Here is a 22,084-nt window from a genome sequence, read left to right on the forward strand (position 1 = left end):
AAGCGAAACAAAGTCTGCTTTATCGATTTAAAGCAGAATTTTGAAAAAAGCCCAAAATTTCCCAAGCAAAAAAGCAAAGCAGAAAAAACCGAGTTTTTTTCCAAAAAAGCCGGTTTTTTTCCGAGCCCTTGCATCTCTACTTGAGATGCAAACTATAGGTGCAATTTTTTGAAGGAATGTTGCCTAACTGGAAAGTAGAACTTTACATATTGTTTTGTCTGTGAAACATATGCTTGTTTAGCTTTATTTGAAAGTGTTAATTTTGCCAAAAATATTGAACGTTGGAAAACCGCAATAGCATTTCCTTATAGGGGCCAAAAAAAAAAAAAAGAGCTGATATTTCTAAAGGAGGCAATCGTAACAAAAACGGATAGGAGATAAACATAAATCGAAAATGTTATGTTGAAAACATTTTCATTGATTTTGTCTTCTGCCTCAGGCACTGACAAGGTCAGACAAATATTGTCTATTACGTTTAAAATTGCCTAAAGGAAAGTTGAACAGAATACCACAGATCTTATCACTCAGTAATCAGTTGTGAAGTGCTCCCTTGTAGTCAAACAACATATATCGAAATAACGTGTTTTCTGCCTCTTAGCAAATAAAAACTACGATCTTACTAGCTCTTGGAGTAACCAACTGCGCATGTCGTTTAATAGCTTCAACTAAAAGGGGTGCTCATTCAACGTGCAACTCGTGAAAAGGGTAGAAGTCAGAAATGGCTGAGAATAGAAAAGAGCGTGTTCTTGCTTTAGTGCAAGAAGGTTATTGTGCTGCACAAGCCGCTGAAAGGTGTGGAGTTTTACCAAGAACAGCACAGAAGTGGATAAAGCGTTTTCGAGAGACTGGAGAAACTACGCGGCGCCGAGGTAGTGGTAGGCGTCGTGTGACAACACCTGAGCAGGATGCCCAGCTTGTTGCTGCTGCGCGACTTAATCCCAACATGACCGCCAGACAACTTCGGCACGCATCAGTTTTTCCAGGCTCTCGAGATACTGTTGTACGGCGTCTTAGGGAAGCTAATCTTCACGCCCGTCGTGCTGCGGTGAAAGAATTCCTCTCGGAAGAGCATATAAGACGACGGCTTCAGTTTGCGGAAGAAAATGTGAACCGTGATTGGAGACATGTTGTCTTCACAGACGAATGCACATTTTCTTCCTCAAATAATGGCCCAGTAGTCGTGTATCGTCCGAGAGGCTCCAGGCATGATCCCAGATACGTTTTCCACAAACGTCACTGTGGACGCGTATCTGTATCTGCTTGGGGTTTCATGACATCACAGTGTCTTGGAGTACTCCATAGGGTAGAGGGGCGTCTTACAGGTGAGCAATATTTACATATCCTTCGGGATGTTATGTTGCCATCTGTGCGTTTTATCTACCCCGATGGAGTAATCCAGTTTCAGCACGACAGGTCTCCGGTTCATATGTGTCAATTAGTTCAGAATTGGCTCTCGCAGCAGGCTGATTTAGAGGTCCTAGATTGGCCACCGCGTGGAGCCGATATGAATATAATTGAGACAGTATGGGCAGAGGTCAAAAGGGTGATGAAGGAGAACTGGCCTAACCCGCCTCCATCCACAAAAAATCAACTATGGGAAATCGTTGAAAACAGCTGGGAGGAAGTCTCCCGTAGTGAGCGCTTTCTCCGCAGACTTACCGAAAGCATGCCCAGAAGGCTCCAGGCAGTCATCGATGTAGAAGGTCATTGGACCTCCTATTAGACACTTATATATAAACAGCCCTTTTAGGGCTACGTATTCCCTTCCATTCTTTTTTTTTTTTTTTTTTGAATGCCAATGAAAATGTATCTACGTCACTTTCACCGTTAAACAATGAAAATGAAAAAAAAAAAACATAATAGCAGTGGACAAGACTCGATCGTGCGAACTTGTGTATTGTAATCTCTCACTTATCCCATGAGCTACGAAGTAACACGTAGATTTTTTGAAAAAGATATTAGTAGTTCATAACAACACACTCCCTTTTTATGTAATTCATGTGCCCCTTGCTGCTATCGATGGCGTGAAAACAAAATGCTACACATTACCCCATATCATTTCACCAGTAGATTGCTGTTTTCTGATTAGTTAAAACAGGATTCCTGGATATCTAAGCGAAAAATGTATTTCTTTTTCATGTATTCTACGAAAAACCTAAAGAGTAAACAAAATCGAGACAAGCAACTTTCTCGAACAAACCACTCAATGTATCAGTGTCATTGCAAACAACGTCTCGCTGATGTAATGAATAACAACATGTAGTAAAGATCATGGGGTCTTCAGATCAAATATAGCTTGTCATATGGTTTTGTTTTCTTCAGCACAATATAATTTTTTAAAAAATTATCCAGTCATGTGAGAAAAACAAATTTTGCAGAAATATAACATTTCGTTTTGAGAGGCGTATTAGCACGAAGAAATAGTTTTATTTCTTGCAATCCAAACCGTGAAGAATGAGCTAATGAATAGCGTTTATGGGTCTTTCAATAAGCACCATCCAGTGTGTTGTCGTCGGCAACGTTACGTTTTTCCTTTTCTTTTTTTCTCGTTTTCGCGCATCACATTCTGTTTTTCAATGACTTATAATGCTAAATTTTAATCCGCTGTTAATTCGTTCGTCGTTTTCACTTCCACCTACAATATTAGATTTAGGCATAGCTGACTATCCTCTAATTTGTATCGAAGTTTTGTCAAGTTTCTAGTGAACGTCAGCTAACCATTTTCTTCCAAGTACTAAATGTATTGAAATATTTATTTCAAACGGCTGATTTGATTTCCCGTGATGATCGGACAGACAAACACGACGTCACTTTTACATATTGACCGCCTTATTTGGAACTTGCCCCATTTCCCCCTCAAAAGTGGATTTTTAAGGACAACGGAAGATGGGCTCACATATTTTAAAATAAGGTGTTTATATCCATCTGTTCCTCTTACGACATATGTGTTAATGAATCCGACTGGACCAAATGCTAAATACCGTATATTTAAAAGATAATTTCAAGTGCTTCATCCGTTTTGCTGTGAAGACAAGACACAATCTCGATGTCATCATTCTTAAATATTGAGCAAAAACGATACAAATTGCCCCTCTTCTCCATTTAGTACCGAAATTTCTAAACACGGTCGGACACGTGCACACTCGTTTTAAATAAGGAATTTATGTATCATATTTCATCTCACAAACGTGAGAGATTCTATTTTTGGCATACATTTTAACCCCCTCTTTTCTGTTTGGATACGCATTTCAATACAAATGGCGTGACAACAACCCAGTCCGAGGTAGGTGTTAACTATGTTAATAAAATTCATTTCAAAAGGTTCAGCCATTTTTCGTTATGATAAACAACGTGTTTTTAATTTATATACTATGCAAATATAGGTTAATAGTATTGTTCTGTCTTGTTATTTATTTATTTAAGTTATTTATTGATATAAAATTGAGGTGTTACGTTTAATGTTTAACAATACCTAGCATTAACATGTTATCAACCGTGAAGTAGCGAATTTTGTGTCTAATATTTATATTATATTCAATTTAATGTGTCACGCTAGTAGCAAATTAAGCATAAATGCGAAAACATTGTTCACTTTCAGTTCTCAAGAGAATTTCTTTCCTGTCTTTCTATTATTTTGTCAATAGCTTACAAAACACTGGCATCAGACTTTTGCAATTATATTTTTTAACGTTTTTCCCATAAACTCCCCTGAAAATTTAACCTGAATCGACCCTTACCGGGAATCGAACCCGAGACTACAAGAACTAAAACACTCGCGCTAGCTACTAGACTTTTTTTTATTTTTTTCCACGTTAATTAGTAAGCCCACGTTTCATATAGCCTCGCTGTTGAAAGTGTTACGTGAATATAGACTAGACCAAAATTAATTGTTGGTGTCCATTTCAGGATCACTCAGTATTATGTTTTTAAGTGTTAGTGTGTTACAAAATCCAACACTTTTCAGTGCCTTATTAAACAACTTATTTTTTTTTAAAAAAAGTCTTGAATGTGTATTCACGGATACAATAAGAATAAAAATCACTATTAGAAACAAACATTTGCAGTAAAAGGAAAAGCAGAAACTATTTGTGTAATAAAAATGTATATCTTTGTCAAAATATTTGTGACTTGGTGTAATCTATATTCACGTAACATTCCTCCACTAAAAACATGCTACCGAGTGATCCTGAAATGAACACCAGTAAAAAATTTTGGTCTAGTCTATATTCACATAACAAAAGGAACAAGAAACTAAAAATCAACTCAACACTACTTTTATACCACCAATAGCAGCAAGGGGCAGACGATACTATCCCGACAAAATGCATTTATTCCTTTGACCCGCATTGCAAAGCATCGGACAATTTGCAACATCAATTACAAAAGCTTGAAGAGAAAGAATCTTTATGGACAATAAGTTTCTTACATACAATATTCAATTATAAAATGCCTACTACTTATCTTTCTTATTTAATTTATGGGGCGCGATGGTTCACTGGTAGAGCGCTTACCTTTGGTGCATGCGGTCTCTGGTTTTATTCCGTTCAAGTAAGCTTGTGGTGGACAACATTATGTCCGTGACTTTTCTCAAAGCATTTCCTTTTCCTTCCACTTTCTCATTCCACCAATTCTTATATCATTTTTCTTACTTTAATTATCTTCTCCCTTAGCCTAAAATAGCAGGATTCTAGAACACTGGTCCGTATACCAATTGAGTGGTGATGAAGAAAGCAATCAACCTGGTTAACCTGCCTTCACTCGCTATCGCTTGCTCGACATTACTATATGAATTGTGTATTGAGATTTGATAAAGAAAAGAACCAAACTGGTTACTAATCGAAATTCTCCTCTATGTGAGGACCAGCAATCTAGAACATTCCCGCCTAAAGGGCGTAATAGTGGGATGTTAAATATTTCATTTCATTTTCTAATTTAATTTAGCTCTTCCACATAATATTTTATCTGAAATAATAATAAGATATTATCAAGTGCTCGCAAAGCTGGGAGCGATCTCGGAATCTACCGTAATGTGCGGTAATCTTATTAAATATGTTTCACTACTAGATCAGTTGTTGAATGTTTCATAATGCTATACTAAATTCCTAAACATTCAAGCGAAATAAGTAAAATTGATGAGATTGACAATTTAAACCGCACAGTATTGCAAAGCTGGCGGTGTAAATATTTACTCCATTACGCAAACTCTGTTTCAAATACAACCATTATTATACAGTTCATTTTCATAAACTTGTTCTTATAGCAACTATATCATTTCCTATTTAAATTAAATTTATAGATAATTTTGTGTTACATATCAGCTGATACTCATGCAATAAACTATACAATAAGTTAACATTCGATGTAAATAAATAAGAAATGTATAATGTTACAGATTCTGGAATTGCAATTTAATTCAATTTTAAACTGTATACATTTTCTATATGATTGTTTCATTTACTTTATAAAAATCCAGATTATGATTTACACTAACTGTTTTAATTAAAAATACAAGCCTATACAGGGTGCGGGGAAAGTCCCGGAACGGTCCAATATCTCGCGAAATATACAGATCAGCAAAACAAAAATAACACATGTTAAACAGTTTTAAAAAATCTATCCAATGATACCAAACGCAACCCTCCATTCCCACACGGGGGTTAACTTTAAAATTTTAAATGGAAATCCCCATATTTTGTTGCACATTTGGATTCTTCAGAATAAGTAACAGTGATTTGACCCAAAATTGAAAACAGTGCCTTCACGGATAGCACTTGAATCGACACATAAAAAATGGAGGCGGCAAATCTTTATGAAAATGTGGCCTCTCAGTGTCGAGCTCTGGGCCATGCGGTTAAGCGTACGGGACTGCGGCATGAAAGGTCATGAGTTCGATTTCCACGCAGAGTAAAATTTTCATGTGATTTTTTTACCCACATAACGAATTCATACATTTTAATTTCCATAAAATAATGCATTTGTCCATATTTATTAATTTGCAAGAAAATACAAATGGTGACAAAAATGGCTTATTTTTGTTGTAAATAACCCTACTACTAAGAACTACTTCATAAAGCTACTTTGCAAAACAATTATCGATATTGTATTCCATGTAACTTCATCTTCGCACACACTGTTTTCAATTTTTGATCAAATCACTATCACTTTTTCTGGAGAATCCACATATGAAATAAGAAATAGGGGTTCCCATTTAAAATTTTAAAGTTATCCCCCGTAGTCCCCAAGGAGGTAGGGATAGGTGATTGTGTTTTCTATCATTGGATAGCTTCTTTAAAACTATTTAACATGTGTTATTTTTGTTTTGGTGATATTTATACTTCGCGAGATATTGGACCGTTCCGGGAATTTTTCCGCACCCTGTATACAGTATTTTATCTCTCTTTCGCACTCTCACTCTCTATATTACACACTCTATATTGCAATACTGAGTGTTGCAATAGGTATCAAGAACATGAATAATTTTCATTTTGGACGTATGGTTTAAGGTTGGTATTCAGATCACAAATCTGTTCTCATTATAACGGATGTGGTATTAACGCTAATAAGAATCGTTAACGTTCCACATTTTAGTGTCTTCGTATATAGCCTAATTGATGAACATAGTGAATAAATGTGACTGAGCTTTGAAAAGTGATTGTTCATCTGGTCTTGTGTTTTTAAGCACTTCAAACTAGACATTTTAAAAAATATTTCACTATATTGAAAAAAAAAGCGTTCCGCACTCAGGCTCGAACTGCCACCCTTCGGTTCTAGAATTTCAACAGCATTGCTAAACCCGCTTGGCCACGAAGGCATATTACGAAATAACGCGTTCTGATATTAGAAATAGACTCGCTCCAAGCGCAGGTTTACACTTGGAGTTTTAAATAGCCATTTTCTGTTTTTTTCAGTAATTTCAACTGAAGATAATGATTGATTTCCCATATTGGAATTTCACGTGAAGTGTGAATTGTATGTTCATCTCAAAAATACATTATTTTCTGTTCCTTCAATTTTACGTATTTGTGAGTGCTCCTAATACCTGTGCACTGTATGGAGTGAATTTCCCTCGGGATATTCTTCGCGTAATTATCTGACAGACTAAAGTTTCATAACAATCACAGTTTTTTGCTTATAATTTTCTTATTTTGCTTTATTTTTTCACAAAAATCATAAATAATTATTCATTACTACACTGCTTTGTTAAGGAAAGCACAAAGAAGCGATAATATATTAAGAAAACTGAGTTATTAATGAAAATGTGGAAGTTACAGTATATGCGAACTTTTTTTTGCGGATGACGATACCTTTGAAACAATGTACCTTTGATTGAACACCTGTGCTTTTCTCGAATTCAGAGCTATAGAGGTGCAGTGATTAAAATTCGTTTGAAAGAGTAAATGAAAAAAAGCACTACAAATGCGTTTGGTTGTTGTTTACTGAGTGTTGTGCCGAGTAATGTTCCTTTTAATTTTTTCACCCCCAAAACGAAGATTTTTTTGTAGTTACCTTTTCAGTGTTGTGCTCTTTGGTTTTCGCAACTTGTGATATTTATTTGTCCAAACTTAGGGTAGAATCTTTGGTGAATACCAGTGGCGTATTTAGGGGGGGCTTCCGGGCTTAAGCCTCCCCCCGAAATATTACTTACTATAGTAAAGCATATGAAATATCTTGCAGAATTTTCACATTTTCAGGCAAAGCCCCCCCCCCGAAAGTTAGCAAAGCCCCTCCCGAAACAAAATCGTAAATACGCCACTGGTGAATACAGTAATATTTTTAGTTTTAACTTCTGTTCAATATTTAAACTAGTGGAGAACTTTTTTTTCGTAATAGTGGCCCTCTTGTACCTTTGAACATTAATGCATCGTCTACCTTTGAACGGTAAATTATACTGTTTAAAGCTACACAATGTAAGTAGTTAAAACAATTGATATATTTTATATAGGTTAGGTTAAGATATAAAATTATTAATTATAATTTTAAGTAGTTTCTAAATATTCGCTTATTGTATAAGGTTATTTTAAGAGTTGTAAATGCTCAACTTTATTGTTCACAAGTTTTTGTTAGAACTTCTCTTCAATTTTTAATGTAATAAATAAAATTTCAATTCTGGTGAACTTTTTATAGCTAAACCTTTTACTGCAATTTATAACTATTAATATTTGTGGCTTCTTTTTATATTATTGCCGCAGAAACGTTGTAATTATCACTTTGTTCAAAGGTACAAAATGGTCTGTTCAATGGTACATGACCATAATGTACCTGTGAACAAACCGGATATGTTCTTATTATATCCTATAAAAGCTATTGTAATTATGTAACACGTTTAAAAATCATCCTATCTGATAGCAAAGACATGGAATTTCAAATATACGACAAAAATTGGGGAAAAAGTGCTGAATATTAGCACCAAAATTTCGAAGACTCTAAAAGTGTTCACAGGTACACAATGTAGAGCATAGTTTGGAAGCCTTTTTTTTTTTTTTTAGTGTAAGATAAGAGAACAATAATAATGATAATTAAAAAAGAATACGAAATGGTTAGGGCATTGAGAAGAATGGGTCAAACTGACCCGAATGATCTTGACGTTCCGAGGATTTATATGCTTCGTAGTACAATAACAGTGTGTACAATGATGTATTCTTGATATTGAAGAAATCTGCATTGAATCCTTGATGCTACAGAATTGAGTAGGCTGCTCTGGAATAATCTGAAGATGGTAAAGTTAGAGGCAAGCAGCAGATCTGTTCACTATCAATGCGGTGAAAAATACAGTTCAGAATAGCGAGAAGGGAAAAAGCATGTTAAGGGTCTTATACTCTGCTTTCCCTGATTTATCTGAATTTTAGTGAATACATTTAAAGACAATGAGGAAAATCAACTATTGTTATACCACATTGACTTGATCCCTAGTCTTTCGTTGCAAGCGCTGCTATCGTCTGAAGGAATTCCACTCACTTTCTCTCGCTTAGCAACAGCTGAGCCCTTATTGGCTCAAGGCGAGGGTGTGAGCTTTAGTTCGCATTTTTGCCACGGCTCAAGACATTTTGGCAGCACAATAGTGTTGCTAGCGAGACGAGAAGCGAGAAGTGTCTTTTTTAAAATTCAAGACGAGACAAGAAATTTCACGAATATCGTGGGTTAACTCTAGTTCAGTCAAGTCTCAGAACTCAAATACTATTCTAGTGTTGCAAAACTGATACAGTGATTTTACGAACACAATCAAAAAAAGCACTCATCGAAGTTTAAACATATACAAACCATTATGCGATATCTTCGACTCCAACAACAAATTAGGTCAAAATGTTGTTCTATCACACCCTTTGTGGACCTCTCGTGACGCGGAAGAATTCTGATAAATCCCATAAAATTAAGAGTAAAAATCATACATTTTGTACATAAACTTACAACACGACACGAGAAAAAACTCGAGACGAGACGACGAAAGCCTTTCGAAAATTGAGACGAGATTAAACGAGAAAAACATTACTTGGGATGAAACATTTGCCTAAGTTAAGTGAGACGAGAACCTCCAAAAAACTGTTCGAGTCTCATAACAGGTTGCGTGACCAGTGATCCAACATTTCACAGGTCAAGATAGCAGAACTTGTTAATTCCAAAACCGAATCAAAGGCTTCGAAGAAATCAAATACTACGATAACGTAAGTTCTAATGTATAATTTACCGTTCAAAGCAAGTAAATACAATGAAATAAGTGACAATATCCAAAAATAAACCAGTATTTCTATTAACTTATGAGTTTTTCTCTGGATAATTTTCGTGCTCGAGTCATATAGGTTTTAAAAGAAAACTGGTATCTTTACAGTGGATTTTACACTAAAGCCATTAGTTTACGTCTAAAGCTTACTACAACATCTCCCTCGTACTTATAAATCTTGTTAATACAAGAAATACAAGCAAAACGATATACATGACACGCCCTCTTAATAACAATTCTTTCACATAACGAAGCAAGGTTAAAATAATACACTAAATTGGGAAGCGGAAGTGATGTTATAAACGGATTTGTTTGCTGAGATCACGAAGTGCAATGAAGCATTGCAGGACATGGGTTCCGTTGGCGTTCCGAGGAATATTTTCTATTATAAATGACAGCTTGTCTCAGTTGTGACCTTGCTTCTACTATATACGCGATGCAAAGGAACTCTCGACTCTTCGAAAGAGTAATGGTTGCGGTATATTCTAATGAGAAAGGGATATATTGTATTGTATTACGGAAACGCCACGTTCTTTCAGAATAACGGAAAACATGTATATACTGTATATCCGGAAGAGTTAAGCTTCCAATCAGCGCCGTTTGATAAATATCTAACCCGAAGTTTCTTCTTCTTCTTTTTTTAATGTATTTATCCGATTGAAACACTCTTTTGACTGTGAAAACAATATCTCGTTTCAGTTTTCTTTTACATAGTTTTAGAGACATAATAGGGGTTTCTTTTCTTTTCCTATGTGCTAAGGAAAATGTCAACAATGCGGAAATGTTTTACGTGAATTTCGGATGAAAGCCGAACTGAAGATTTGCAAGATTGAGACTTCCTATTGTTGGAAAGGATCGGCTGCCATGCAAAGCATACTAAAAAGATTTCTGTTTCATATTTACTCTCTATACGAGTATACGAAAGGACACAAAGGGTAACAACAATCATGTTTTTTAATGGTTGACGCTGATGCATTTAGGTGCATGGGTTCCGGGTTCGATTCCCGCTGAAAGAGAATTCTCAACGCATTACGCCGGTTCGAATTTTATCTTCAATTGTATGCCCATATCTCGTACAGCCTCGTTGCTGAAAATGGACGCTAAACTTCTATCAACAAACGGCTCCTCTCTCGTGGGTAAATGAGTACTGTTTTACCCTATGACGTGTAGAAGATTCGATTCGGATCCCATTTGAAACTGGGAGGCCACGGTAGCTTAGTGGTAGAGCGCTCACCTCTGGTGCGTGGGGTAACTAGTTCGATCCCCGGCCAAGTAAGTTTGTGGTGGACAACATCATGTCCGTGGGCTTTTTAGGGGTACTCCCGTTTCCTCTCACATTCTCCCTAGTAACAACGTTGGTTGGCCCACCGTTGGGGACTGAGTGGAATTTGGTCAAAATGGTGGGTGATGATCGGTGCAAGCCTATAGCGGAAAAGTTTACATTGGTCCAACGTTAGTTAAATGTATGGTTGGCCAACCATTCTCAGACCTTCACGCAACGATACTAGAATTGACTGTTTTAACGTTATTTAGGGTTGGTTAAATGTCGGGTAACCGCAATTTTTGTTGGGAAATGGTTGCCAAAGGGCCAAACTGACGTTGGGCCACAGTTGGTATGTCGCATCACCACCATTTTCCCAACGTTGGGCCAACCGATTTTGATACTAGGGTTCATGCCACCAATTTTTCTATGATCATTAATTTGCCTTAATCAGCCGTCGCCCTTAGCTTAACAGGCATAACTGGGGAACATTAAACTGAAAGATTTAATTTGATTTTCTTCCATTTGAAACTGTAGATTTATGTCTTAGATCTCTTAATGTAAACCAGTTGTTCCCTAATCTTGTTTACTTGCCGCCCTTGTGTGAACACTGCATAATTCATCTTTCCCTTCCTCGTGCTGCTCGTTAGTCTCACCTCTTGTGCAATTTCAGATGCAGTGTTGGATCCTGAAATCTCCATTATTATTATTATTATTATTATTATTATTATTATTATTATTATTATTATTATTATTATTATTAATAATAATAATAATAATAATAATAATAATAATAATAATAATCATCATCATCATCATCATAACCAATTTACCGTACATTTAATTCCAGGAACACTTCTGCATTTCATTGTAGTGCAGTGTTATTTTTTCTACCAACTTTTGCTCTTAATGAAAGCACAGTAAAAACATAGTTATGTTACATTTGTACGGTATTTAATTTAATACCTATTTGTTACAACATTCGTAATATTTGTAATTGCGAATATACGAGGCTGTATCAAAAAGTTATGCCTCCCCTCACTATTCTTTTGTTTCTAGTACAGCTATTGAACTATCTATGCATGATATTATAGAGGCAATCTTACTCTACTAATGTGGTCTTTTTGTTTTTCAGATTGACTGATTAGAACCGTGGATCTGAAGCTAAAAGAAAGAAAGAATCATCATTGAATTTCTGGCAAAAAAAAAAGGTTGTCCTCCTAAGGAAATCCATAATCGCTTGAAAAAATGTTTATAAGGACACTGTACTGGACCCCAGGCATCAAAAGCAGTGTGCGGTGTTGAGTGAAGAAGTTTAGAATCGGAGAAACAGAAATTGCAGATAAACAGAGAAGCAGCCGGCCGACAACATCAGTTACAGGTACAAACCGAGAATGTGCTGATGAATTGATTGATTCGAGAAGACAGACGCATTACGGTTCAGAATGTTCTTGTTGCATTGAATGTCTCGTATGGCTCTGCTCAAGGGTTAATTACTAACGTAGGATATCACAAAGTTTGTGCTAAAAACAGCTTAAAATCGTGGCTCAAGAAGCAAGCCCCTGAATTTTTCCAAAATTGTTTTTATGCTTTTGATGCCTGGGCTCCATGATGGGGCAAATGTGTTCCAAAGCATGAAGATTATGTTGAAAGGTAGTTTTCCATAGAGGATATGTAATAATTTTTGCTCTTATATGTTCATTAATACATTTTTTATGCCACAGGAGGCATTAGTTTTTGATCCATTCTCGTAGTTTACTTTAGTTAGTAGCTTGCGTTTCTCTTGCTCGCTTCTCACATCACCACAGGTTGGGATGGAACTACTGATGTAAACAAATGAAATGAATTTCCTGGAGTTTAGAGTTGCATACAAGACAGGAGTTGAGCCCGTATCGTCACGAAAATAAGTCATGAAAGTGATGTCTCGACTCGGAAAGTGTGTTTCTTATTAGAGCTCTGTCTCGTCTCGGAAAGTGTGTTTCTTATTAGAAGAGCTCTGTCTCGTCTCGGAAAGTGTGTTTCTTATTAGAAGAGCTCTGTCTCGTCTCGGAAAATGTGCTTCTTATTAGAAGAGCTCTGTCTCGTCTCAGAAAGTGTTTCTTATTAGAACTCTCTCTCGTACAGTCGAAAAAGTGTAAAAGCTTTTTCAGTCTACCCATCCTGAGTAAGATTTATCCTGGGTTTTCCTCATTCACACCAAGCAAATGCCGGGATGCTATCTCACATAACGGTCCCAATCTTCTCCCTTCCTTCTCCATTTATTTCTTCTTCATTTTCTCTGGCAATGTGATCACCGAAGGACGTCATCCGTCATACGTAACGGGCCAATATGGCTATAGTTGCCGAAAGCCCATAAATCTAATTTCCAATCCTAATCCTAGTGACGGGCTAACATGACCATAGATGCCGAAAGCCCATAAATCTAATTTTCAATCCTAATCCTAGTGACGGGCTAACATGGCCATAGATGCCGAAAGCCCATAAATCTAATTTCCAATCCTAATCCTAGTGACGGGCTAACATGACCATAGATGCCGAAAGCCCATAAATCTAATTTCCAATCCTAATCCTAGTGACGGGCTAACATGACCATATATGCCGAAAGCCCATAAATCTAATTTTCAATCCTAATCCTAGTGACGGGCTAACATGGCCATAGATGCCGAAAGTCCATAAATCTAATTTTCAATCCTAATCCTAGTGACGGGCTAACATGGCCATAGATGCCGAAAGCCCATAAATCTAATTTCTAATCCTAATCCTAGTGACGGGCTAACATGGCTATAGATGCCGAAAGCCCAGAAATCTAATTCCTAATACTAAGCGTCACAAACATTCTGACTCATCACGTTTATCGGCAACCCTGCTGGATCTATAGTCCACAAAGAGTCATGGTTGCCCAGACGTCTCATGTCAACTGAATGGTGAGTCTGGTCTGCACCATTATTTTTAATTGCGTCACAGTTTGAAACATAAAACCAGAGAAATGTTATGCAAACGAAAAATTGGATACTAAAATGCTATACATCTATGATGATATTTTAAGTGTGTCCTTGGAAAATATGTGAAACATACTTTGGCCCAACTTTCTCCGACCTCTTACTATACGGAGGGAACCTTCTCTTTGCTTTGGGGAAAGAACCCTGTTCGCATCTAACTATTAAAGGATCTTGGCTACAGCAACTTGTCTCTCTTCTTTCGAGGGAGATACGGGAAAACACACATCGACAGCAGCGCCAGCAGGGACACACTTGAACTAGAAAGACTCCAGTTTATTACTGATTGAAATAAATATTTTTACAACAAAGGATGTATTTATGCCTAATATTTATTTCCTTCATGGCAAAAGGTTCTCTTTCGATTTTACGTACAGTATAATTGAACTTCAGTAATAAATATTCCCTGAGACATGCGATATTTCCGTTTAGGCTCTCAATAACATAAATCCAATACGGACTACACATATATTACTGACGACTGACCGTAGAAATGATGACAAAGGAACAATGTGTTCTGTGAAACGTTTCTGCATCTGTTAAGTAAAGCGTTTCAATGGATTTAGGAAGAGTAAGACCTCAGTTTACTTTCCGGAAACTAGATTATTAGCAAATGTACGTCGCTTTTCCAGTGTCCTCTTTTCTGTTCCTTTATTTCTTCTTTATTTCAAGCTCTGATAAGGGATACATGACATATCTAGCTTTTCATTATATTCGGAAATACAGTAAAACCTGTCTTTAGCGGAATCGGACGGAACTTGCAAAAAATTCCGTTAAAGTTAGGTTTCCGGTTAATGAAAGTAGACCTACGCATAAAAATGTTACATGCATATAATGAACATATTGAGATAAAGTAGGATGATGTTTGTATCTTAGTTAATTTACAGTATTTCTCTTTACTACGAATTAATACACGGGAAACTTACAATGAACAGAAAAAAGTACTGTACACACGTTAACTTAATTTTTCCAATAGTCAGGGAGGGTTTTCTGTACACATCGTTGATCGTTTGCTCATCTTTACAGAAAGACTTTAGACTGAGAAACCACACTACGCATATCAGTGTCATTTCGAGGTAAGGTAAATGTTGAAGTTCTTTTCACTCTTTATTGCACGGTGTTTCTAAAACGTTATCTAAAAAATGGTATAATATAAGTACCACTGTGCTTCAAAGAGTAAGTCTTTAGCCTACACTCTCCTTCTAACTCAATGCCTCATTTATCTTTTTCCTCTACTTTTTTTTTCCTGTCAGACTTTCCATATAAATGTCAATTAAAGCATGTATATCCATCGTGTCTGCTTCGGTTTACACATTACTGTCTGTTTTGCTAAAAATATATATCTAACCTTTCATAAGATGACTAAAAACTTCCTAAAAACTTCCAAAACTTTGATATTTTCCGTTAAGAGGTTTATTTTGATTTCCGTTGTCCGAGTAATACAGTTTCCATTTAACAAAGAGAATTTAACACGATTTTCACTAGTAAATTCGATGGAACCGTGAAATATTTCCGTTTAACACAAGTTTCCGTTTAATAAAGGGTCCGCCGAAGACCAGTTTTACTGTATTCCTTTTGCTACACCCTCTTGTTTCTCATTAAAATGAAGAAAAATAAAGAAGCTTTAAATTTAGAATGTTTAAAAACTGAAAAAAAGAAAAAGGAACTGGATCCGCGTAGCATTTGGCTGCAAAATGTTGAGGAAATGAATTCTTGTTATTCTGTTTTTGTCATAAAAAGTAATCTGAACTTTCTTTGAATGCGTAATTACAATTCCCAATTTGTTGACTGTATTACGGCCAGAAATTTTCGGTGGATACACTGAAAACAAGCTATCAGCTTTGCTAATCTGAAGTAGGCTATTGTGCACTTTTTCTGTATTCACTTTTTTTTTTATTACCATACATGTTTATGATATATTACTTGCAAATTTGTTTATTATTATTATTTTATGTCCACGCAAAATAGTCAAATACTTAATAACATACTTAATATATACTTACAAATACTTAATATAATATCCTTCGCTGCTGAAAATGTTATACAAAGTTTAGTAATTGTTATGCAAATTTAAATTTCTTTAACAGTTTGTTACCCAGCAAAGAGGCAGTTCATATCTCTCCCACTTGCAAAATGGCTTCTCTGCTGTTAACTCTTTAACATTTCCATTTCCTTTGGTAAAAGTAACAAAAACGGAAGAAAGTTATACACATAAAAAAAAAACTAGTTTCTAATAAAAAATGTTATTTATATATAGAAAAAAAGGAAAACAAGGTTGAATGATTGCATATTCAAAAGGTTGTCACTATGTATTCTGAATTGCTAATGTTGATGGCAATTTCACCACGGAATGTTAAAACGTAAGACCTACTTTGCAAGCCATGATTGATTCCAACGACATTTTAAGTTGAGATATTATATATATATAAGCGTGCATATATATGTGTGTGTGTATAAATTATATTTTATGTATGCGTACTTGGCACTGGACAAATCCAGCGACAACTTTTTCTTTATCAATTTGTCACCTACTGAGTTTCCAATTCGACATGAATAATGTTTTAACAAAGTTATAAACAGATGTGGAAACACAGTTTATTTCTTCTTTCGTTGATAGAGGAACGAAATGTTGAAACAATCCAAGCTAAATGAGTTATGTTTTCTTCAAGATAAGGGGCTTATTTATTTACTTATCATGGTAACTCAGTGTTAGAGCGCTTACCTCAGGTGCGTGGGGGTTCCCTGGTTCGACCTCCGGTCAAGTAAGTTGGTGGTGGACAACATGGTGTGCGTGGCTTTACTTATGGTATTCAAGTGTTCTTCCACTTTCTTATTTGACAAAATCTTCCATCATCACTCACTTGCATTAATCACCGTCTTCCTTAGCATAAGGGGCATAATCGGGGACGTTAAGGCGCCAGACTACTAAATATTTTTCAAAAGCTAACAATTTTTCTTTTGCCCGTTTCTCGTAAGTGAAAAAGAGATAATGAAATGTAACTTCACAATAATAGAAAATGTTATCCTACACCCGAAAATACGAATCGGAACAATTTTCAGTGTTGCCATCCATAGAAATTAAAGTGTGACCAGAATTTGAATTACCCAAAAATCTAGGTTAAGGCAGCGACTAGAAAAATGAACTCAACGGATGACTTATTAAGCTGTCTTTGTTCCTTGTTAACTACTTTTTAAATAATATTTGTATTTATTTTGTAATAATTTACATAATTTATTAGAGAATAAATAAGTTATTAGAAAATAAATACAAATATTATTTTAAAAGTAGTTAACAAGGAACAAAGACAGCTTAATAAGTTATCAGTTAACCGTTGAGTTCATTTTTCTAGTCGCTGCCTTAACCTAGATTTTTGGGTAATTCAAATTCTGATCACACTTTAAGTTCTATGGATAGCAACTTATATGGATAAAATTTTTCCGATTCGTATTTGCGGGTGTAGAATAACATTATCTATTATTGAGGCAAGTTACATTTCATTATCTTTTTTTCACTTACGAGAAACGGGCAAAAGAAAAATTGTTAGCTTTTGAAAAATATTTAGTAGTCTGGCCCCTTAAACTGAAAGATTTTATTTCATATCATTCACTCATTTATTTCAAATTTTATTCAAGTACTTTTCTGTAAATACATTTCGATATCCTAATAGCCTAATAGACGCCACACTTCCCAGTCTGTACGCAAAGCTAATTCATAAAAATAAAATCACGCTGATAGATGACGCTACTTGTGTTATCGCTTGCTTACCTGACGCTAATACATATCGCTAGCCGTGTTATGGTGTTTCGAATTGTGAAGGGAGTTTGCCGATTTACATAAAGCTAATCTGAGGATTCAATTGCAACTTGAAAACTGTGTTGCTTCAAGTTAATTATTTAAAAAAAAATATCTATAGGTAAATAACTAGCATCGATTGTCCCCTTCCCTGGGTTAAAATAAAAAAAAAAATAAATGCACAACTTCTTATCTCATGCATTTGGTACCCGTGAAATATGATACTTTTGCTTTAGTGGCATGAATTTAAAGAGCATCGGAAGTGGCACTGTTCATCTCAGCGAGCCCGATTCGACACTAATATCGGTCATTTTCGATCATTTTTATATATATCTTCCACTCCCCAAGTTACGTAGCTGAATTTGGATATAAACGGCATCAGAATGTCAGTGTTCATCTCAGCGAGCCTGGAAATTATGGATTTGACAATAATATCGGTCATATTTGATCATTTTTAAACATCAACCCCTTCATTTTCATTAAGTTGCACCGTCAAAGTCATATGATAAAAAACATCCCCAGGCCCGAACCTCATCTATGTTGAAAATGTGATTTGAGATCAGTAGGGTGGTTCAAGAGTTATTAAGTTACAAATATAGTCACTTTCATTTATATAAATATATGTATATTCATTTTTACTAATATATATATCCCCTTCTTCTCCTTCCCAAAGTTCTACCGTCAAAGTGATATGTGATATGTGATTATGTGACATATAGTGATGTGTAACACCTATCCTATGTTATCTGGACTGTCAGCACGATTCCAACGATACCTCATTTACTGAAATCGGTTCAAGCGTTTGAGCTTCACAGTGGAACTAAGCATATGAATACATAAGCATATGAGCATCGGACATGTCAAACATATCCTCCTATTGGCTTCACCGTAGTCAAGATAAATGGGGAACGACCAACTGAATTCTCCCCAAAGTACACATTATTAGTTTTTAGAAAGCTCTTTTGCAAAATCTTAACAGAAATTGCATGTAATGATTAAACTTACCGCCGCAATTTTACAATCGAATAAAGAAATACGGCTACGCGGTTTATTACGTGAGAACGCAAAGAGAACAAATTGTAGTGAATACCTGCCATCATAATTTTATTTTACCTACGTTCATAAATCATTTTTTAAAAAGTTTCGTAACAGATATAATAATAATAATAATAATAATAATAATAATAATAATAATAATAATAATAATAATAATAATAATAATAATAATAATAATAATAATAACTTACATCACATATCATGGATTTCACCACTGAATTTACAATGATTTTACATATTGACAAACCGATTGGCGATCCGACAATCGTAACATTTCGTTGTTTCAATATGAATGCCATTCCATTAGATGTTACGAATTGCTTAATAGATCCATGGCACTTCAATACGAAAGAAGCCTTGTGAGAGAATCACATTATTTGAAATAGCGTATTCCGGTAACTGCACCATTAACGTCTTTTGACATTTGTTCACTCTCAGTGTAATTTGCATGATAATGTGAGAATTTTACTGAGTTCTCTTCTCACAGACTACCAAACATGAAGTTATTTGTTTGAAGTAATTTTACAATACTTCATGGATATTATAACTGTCATTTTCTTTCTTTTAACGATTTCACCTATTATGTTTTTTCAATTTGCAAAATTTAAAGTGTATATTAATTATAAACATTTATAAAATTTAACTACGAGTTTTGTAGGTGTCTGTTGAACTTCTTTTATTTCAAACACTGCTTCAGTTATTGCGTAAAAACTAATTCATCGGATATTTTTTTTTCTTTCTACACAAAAATGGATGTAGTGTGTATGTTCCAGCATAACTGTGGAATGCCTGGAGCAATTTTAACCAAACTTAGTACACATATTACTTACAGTCTGGAAAAGAATGCTGTTGGGGCAAGACTCACTAATAGGGCCCATACACGGTCCACGGTTTGTGCAAACAAGACTGTTTGTGCAAACAGTTTGACTGTGTATGGTGCTGTATGAACAGTTTGCGCAAACGTTTGTGCAAACATTTTACATCGAACTCGTTCGAAAATTGTTTACACGAACATGATATTTTCACAATCACGTGGACTGTGTATGGGCATGTTTGTGCAAACACGAGATTTATTTCCGAGTAGGAAGCCTAGTGTACAAACGCTTATTTCTTGCGTTGAGCCGGCAATGAATAGGATTCAAGAATTCTGGAGACAATTTATTGAACTTTATCGAAATTTACCTGAACTGTGGAAGGTAAAGAGAGAAGATTATAAAAACAGGAATCTGAAAAAATGAGGCCTCACATGTTTCTATAATAATTTGTCCAAGCGTCTGGGGTACATTGGCTGTTTCAAATTTAAGTCCTCATACGTGTTTCCGCACACAAGATAACGCAACGTGGCAAACAACCTCTGCTCGGGAGATATCGCATCTCTCATGTTTGTATCTTGTTTTTGAATAAGAGGTGTAACCATTTCCAATATTTCACCAAATATAGTTGAATCCATTCATAAATAAGTCCACAGTCGAACTTATCTCAAGCTCGTCTATTAAATTTTTATAGCCGTTTCCGATAAACGATAAACTAGACCGTTTTTTGAACCACTCTTTCATCCACACCCTCTTCTTCCTTTTTGCCTTCGCGGGTCTTTCCCTTTGCAAAGCAAAAGCAATTACTATCGCTGAAAACAGCTGCTTCAGTGGACATGTTTACGCGATCAAACTGAAAATTGAACTGAAGTTTGTGCAAACAGTTGAACCGTGTATGGCCAAGTGTTGACGCGAACACAGTGTTTGCACAAACCGTGGATATTCTATGGGCCCCTTAACACATCTAGGGAGGCGTGAGAGGGAAGGACAAATAAAATGATCGAAACAAATGATATTAGTATTAAATCTATAGTTTTCTGGATCCACGAGCTAATTGGTAATAGTTTAAGACGTCGGTTCTTTAAATCCAAGTACAGCCCCCCACTGAGAATAAGACCCCTAACACACCTAGAGAGAGAAGGAGAAGGTGACGTATAAAAATGATCAAAAACGGCCGTGTTGAATCCGTAGTTTCCGGCGTTGCTGAGATAAATGGTGACATTTCCGATGCCGTTTAAATTCAAATTTAGTCCTCATTAATATTTCTGAGGGGGGATGATGACATATAAAAATAATTAAAAATGACCGGTATCAATGTCGAATCCATAGTTTCCGGGGTCCCTAAGTTGATTGGTGACAGTTTTGGTGCACTTTATGTTCAAGGTCAGTTCCCTGTTGGGTTAAGGCCCCCTAGCACTCCTAGGGGGAGAGGGAAAGGAGAGACAGATAAAATTAGTGTCGAGTCCATAGTTTTTGGAGTGGCTTAGATAAATAGTGACATTCTCGATGCCGTTTAAGTCCGATTTAAGCCCCCTTTAACAGCCGGTGGTCGTGAAATAGTGACATCATAAAAATGATTTTAAAAAGACCGATATTAGTGTGGAATTCATAGTTTTCGCGACCCCTAAGTTAATTGGTGGCAATTTCAATGACATTTAAGTTCAGCCTCTAGTAGGTGTAAGACCTCTTCGTGCACCTAGGAAGAGTGGAAGGGGTTGGGTTAATGTATAAAATGATAGTAAACGACCGATATTGAGTAGAGTTAATAGTTTTTGGGGTCGCTGAGATGAATAGCAACATTTCCGATGCTGTTAAATTCAAGCTCAGTCCCCATTAGTGCCCCTAAGGGGGTGGAATAATGATATGAAAAGAGTAATTTAAAAGAGAGATATTCAGTGTCGTACCGTGGGGGGAAAGCGAGTGGAGCGATGGCCCCGGGCACCGAAGTAAGGGGGCGAAAATTCGGGAGGAAAATACACGTGCACATATATAAGATACAATGAAAAAAGTAATGAAAAGTGCTCAAAATCAAGGAAAAGCAGGTTTATTTTTGAAAATTTTATTACACTTCGCGCCAACCATGGTGGCGCTTCGCGCTTGGTCTGTCGACCTGTCATATATACGGGGGCGCCGTCGTATACTCTCGTCCCTGGCGCTGATTTCCCATAGCATGGCATCAGAGATATTAGTACTGAATCCATAATTCGGTTTCTTAGTTGATTTGCGACACCCTTTATACCAATTAAGTCTATGTTTAACTCCCATTAGCATCCCTCGGTACTGGGAAGGGTTAATATGTAAAAATAATCGAAAATAACCGATATTAGTGTCGAATCCATAGTTATCGATATCGCTGAGATTAATAATTATACTCCCAATAGCTTTAAAGTACAATTTCAGTTTCCATTGGCATGGGAGATTAGAAGAGGCGAAAAATAAAATGTCCCAAAT

At 35.9% G+C, this 22,084-nt stretch overlaps 2 protein-coding genes across 2 annotated transcripts in view; one reads left to right on the forward strand and one right to left on the reverse strand.

Annotated features, from left to right (window-relative positions):
- The window catches only part of sprt (PDZ domain-containing protein sprite), a 328,126-nt gene that overhangs the window by 253,664 nt on the left and 52,378 nt on the right, over nucleotides 1–22,084 (reverse strand). The gene's annotated exons all lie outside the window — the stretch shown is intronic.
- On the forward strand, nucleotides 719–12,120 carry LOC145660783 (uncharacterized). The gene is made up of 2 exons (XM_081726190.1): nucleotides 719–1,105; nucleotides 12,112–12,120. The coding sequence occupies exons 1-2, from the start codon at nucleotides 719–721 to the stop codon at nucleotides 12,118–12,120; spliced, it is 396 nt and encodes a 131-aa protein (XP_081582316.1).

The sequence above is a fragment of the Thermobia domestica genome, chromosome 9, assembly GCF_964235325.1.
Source record: "Thermobia domestica chromosome 9, izTheDome1.hap1.1, whole genome shotgun sequence".
Taxonomy (NCBI): Eukaryota; Metazoa; Arthropoda; class Insecta; order Zygentoma; family Lepismatidae; genus Thermobia; species Thermobia domestica.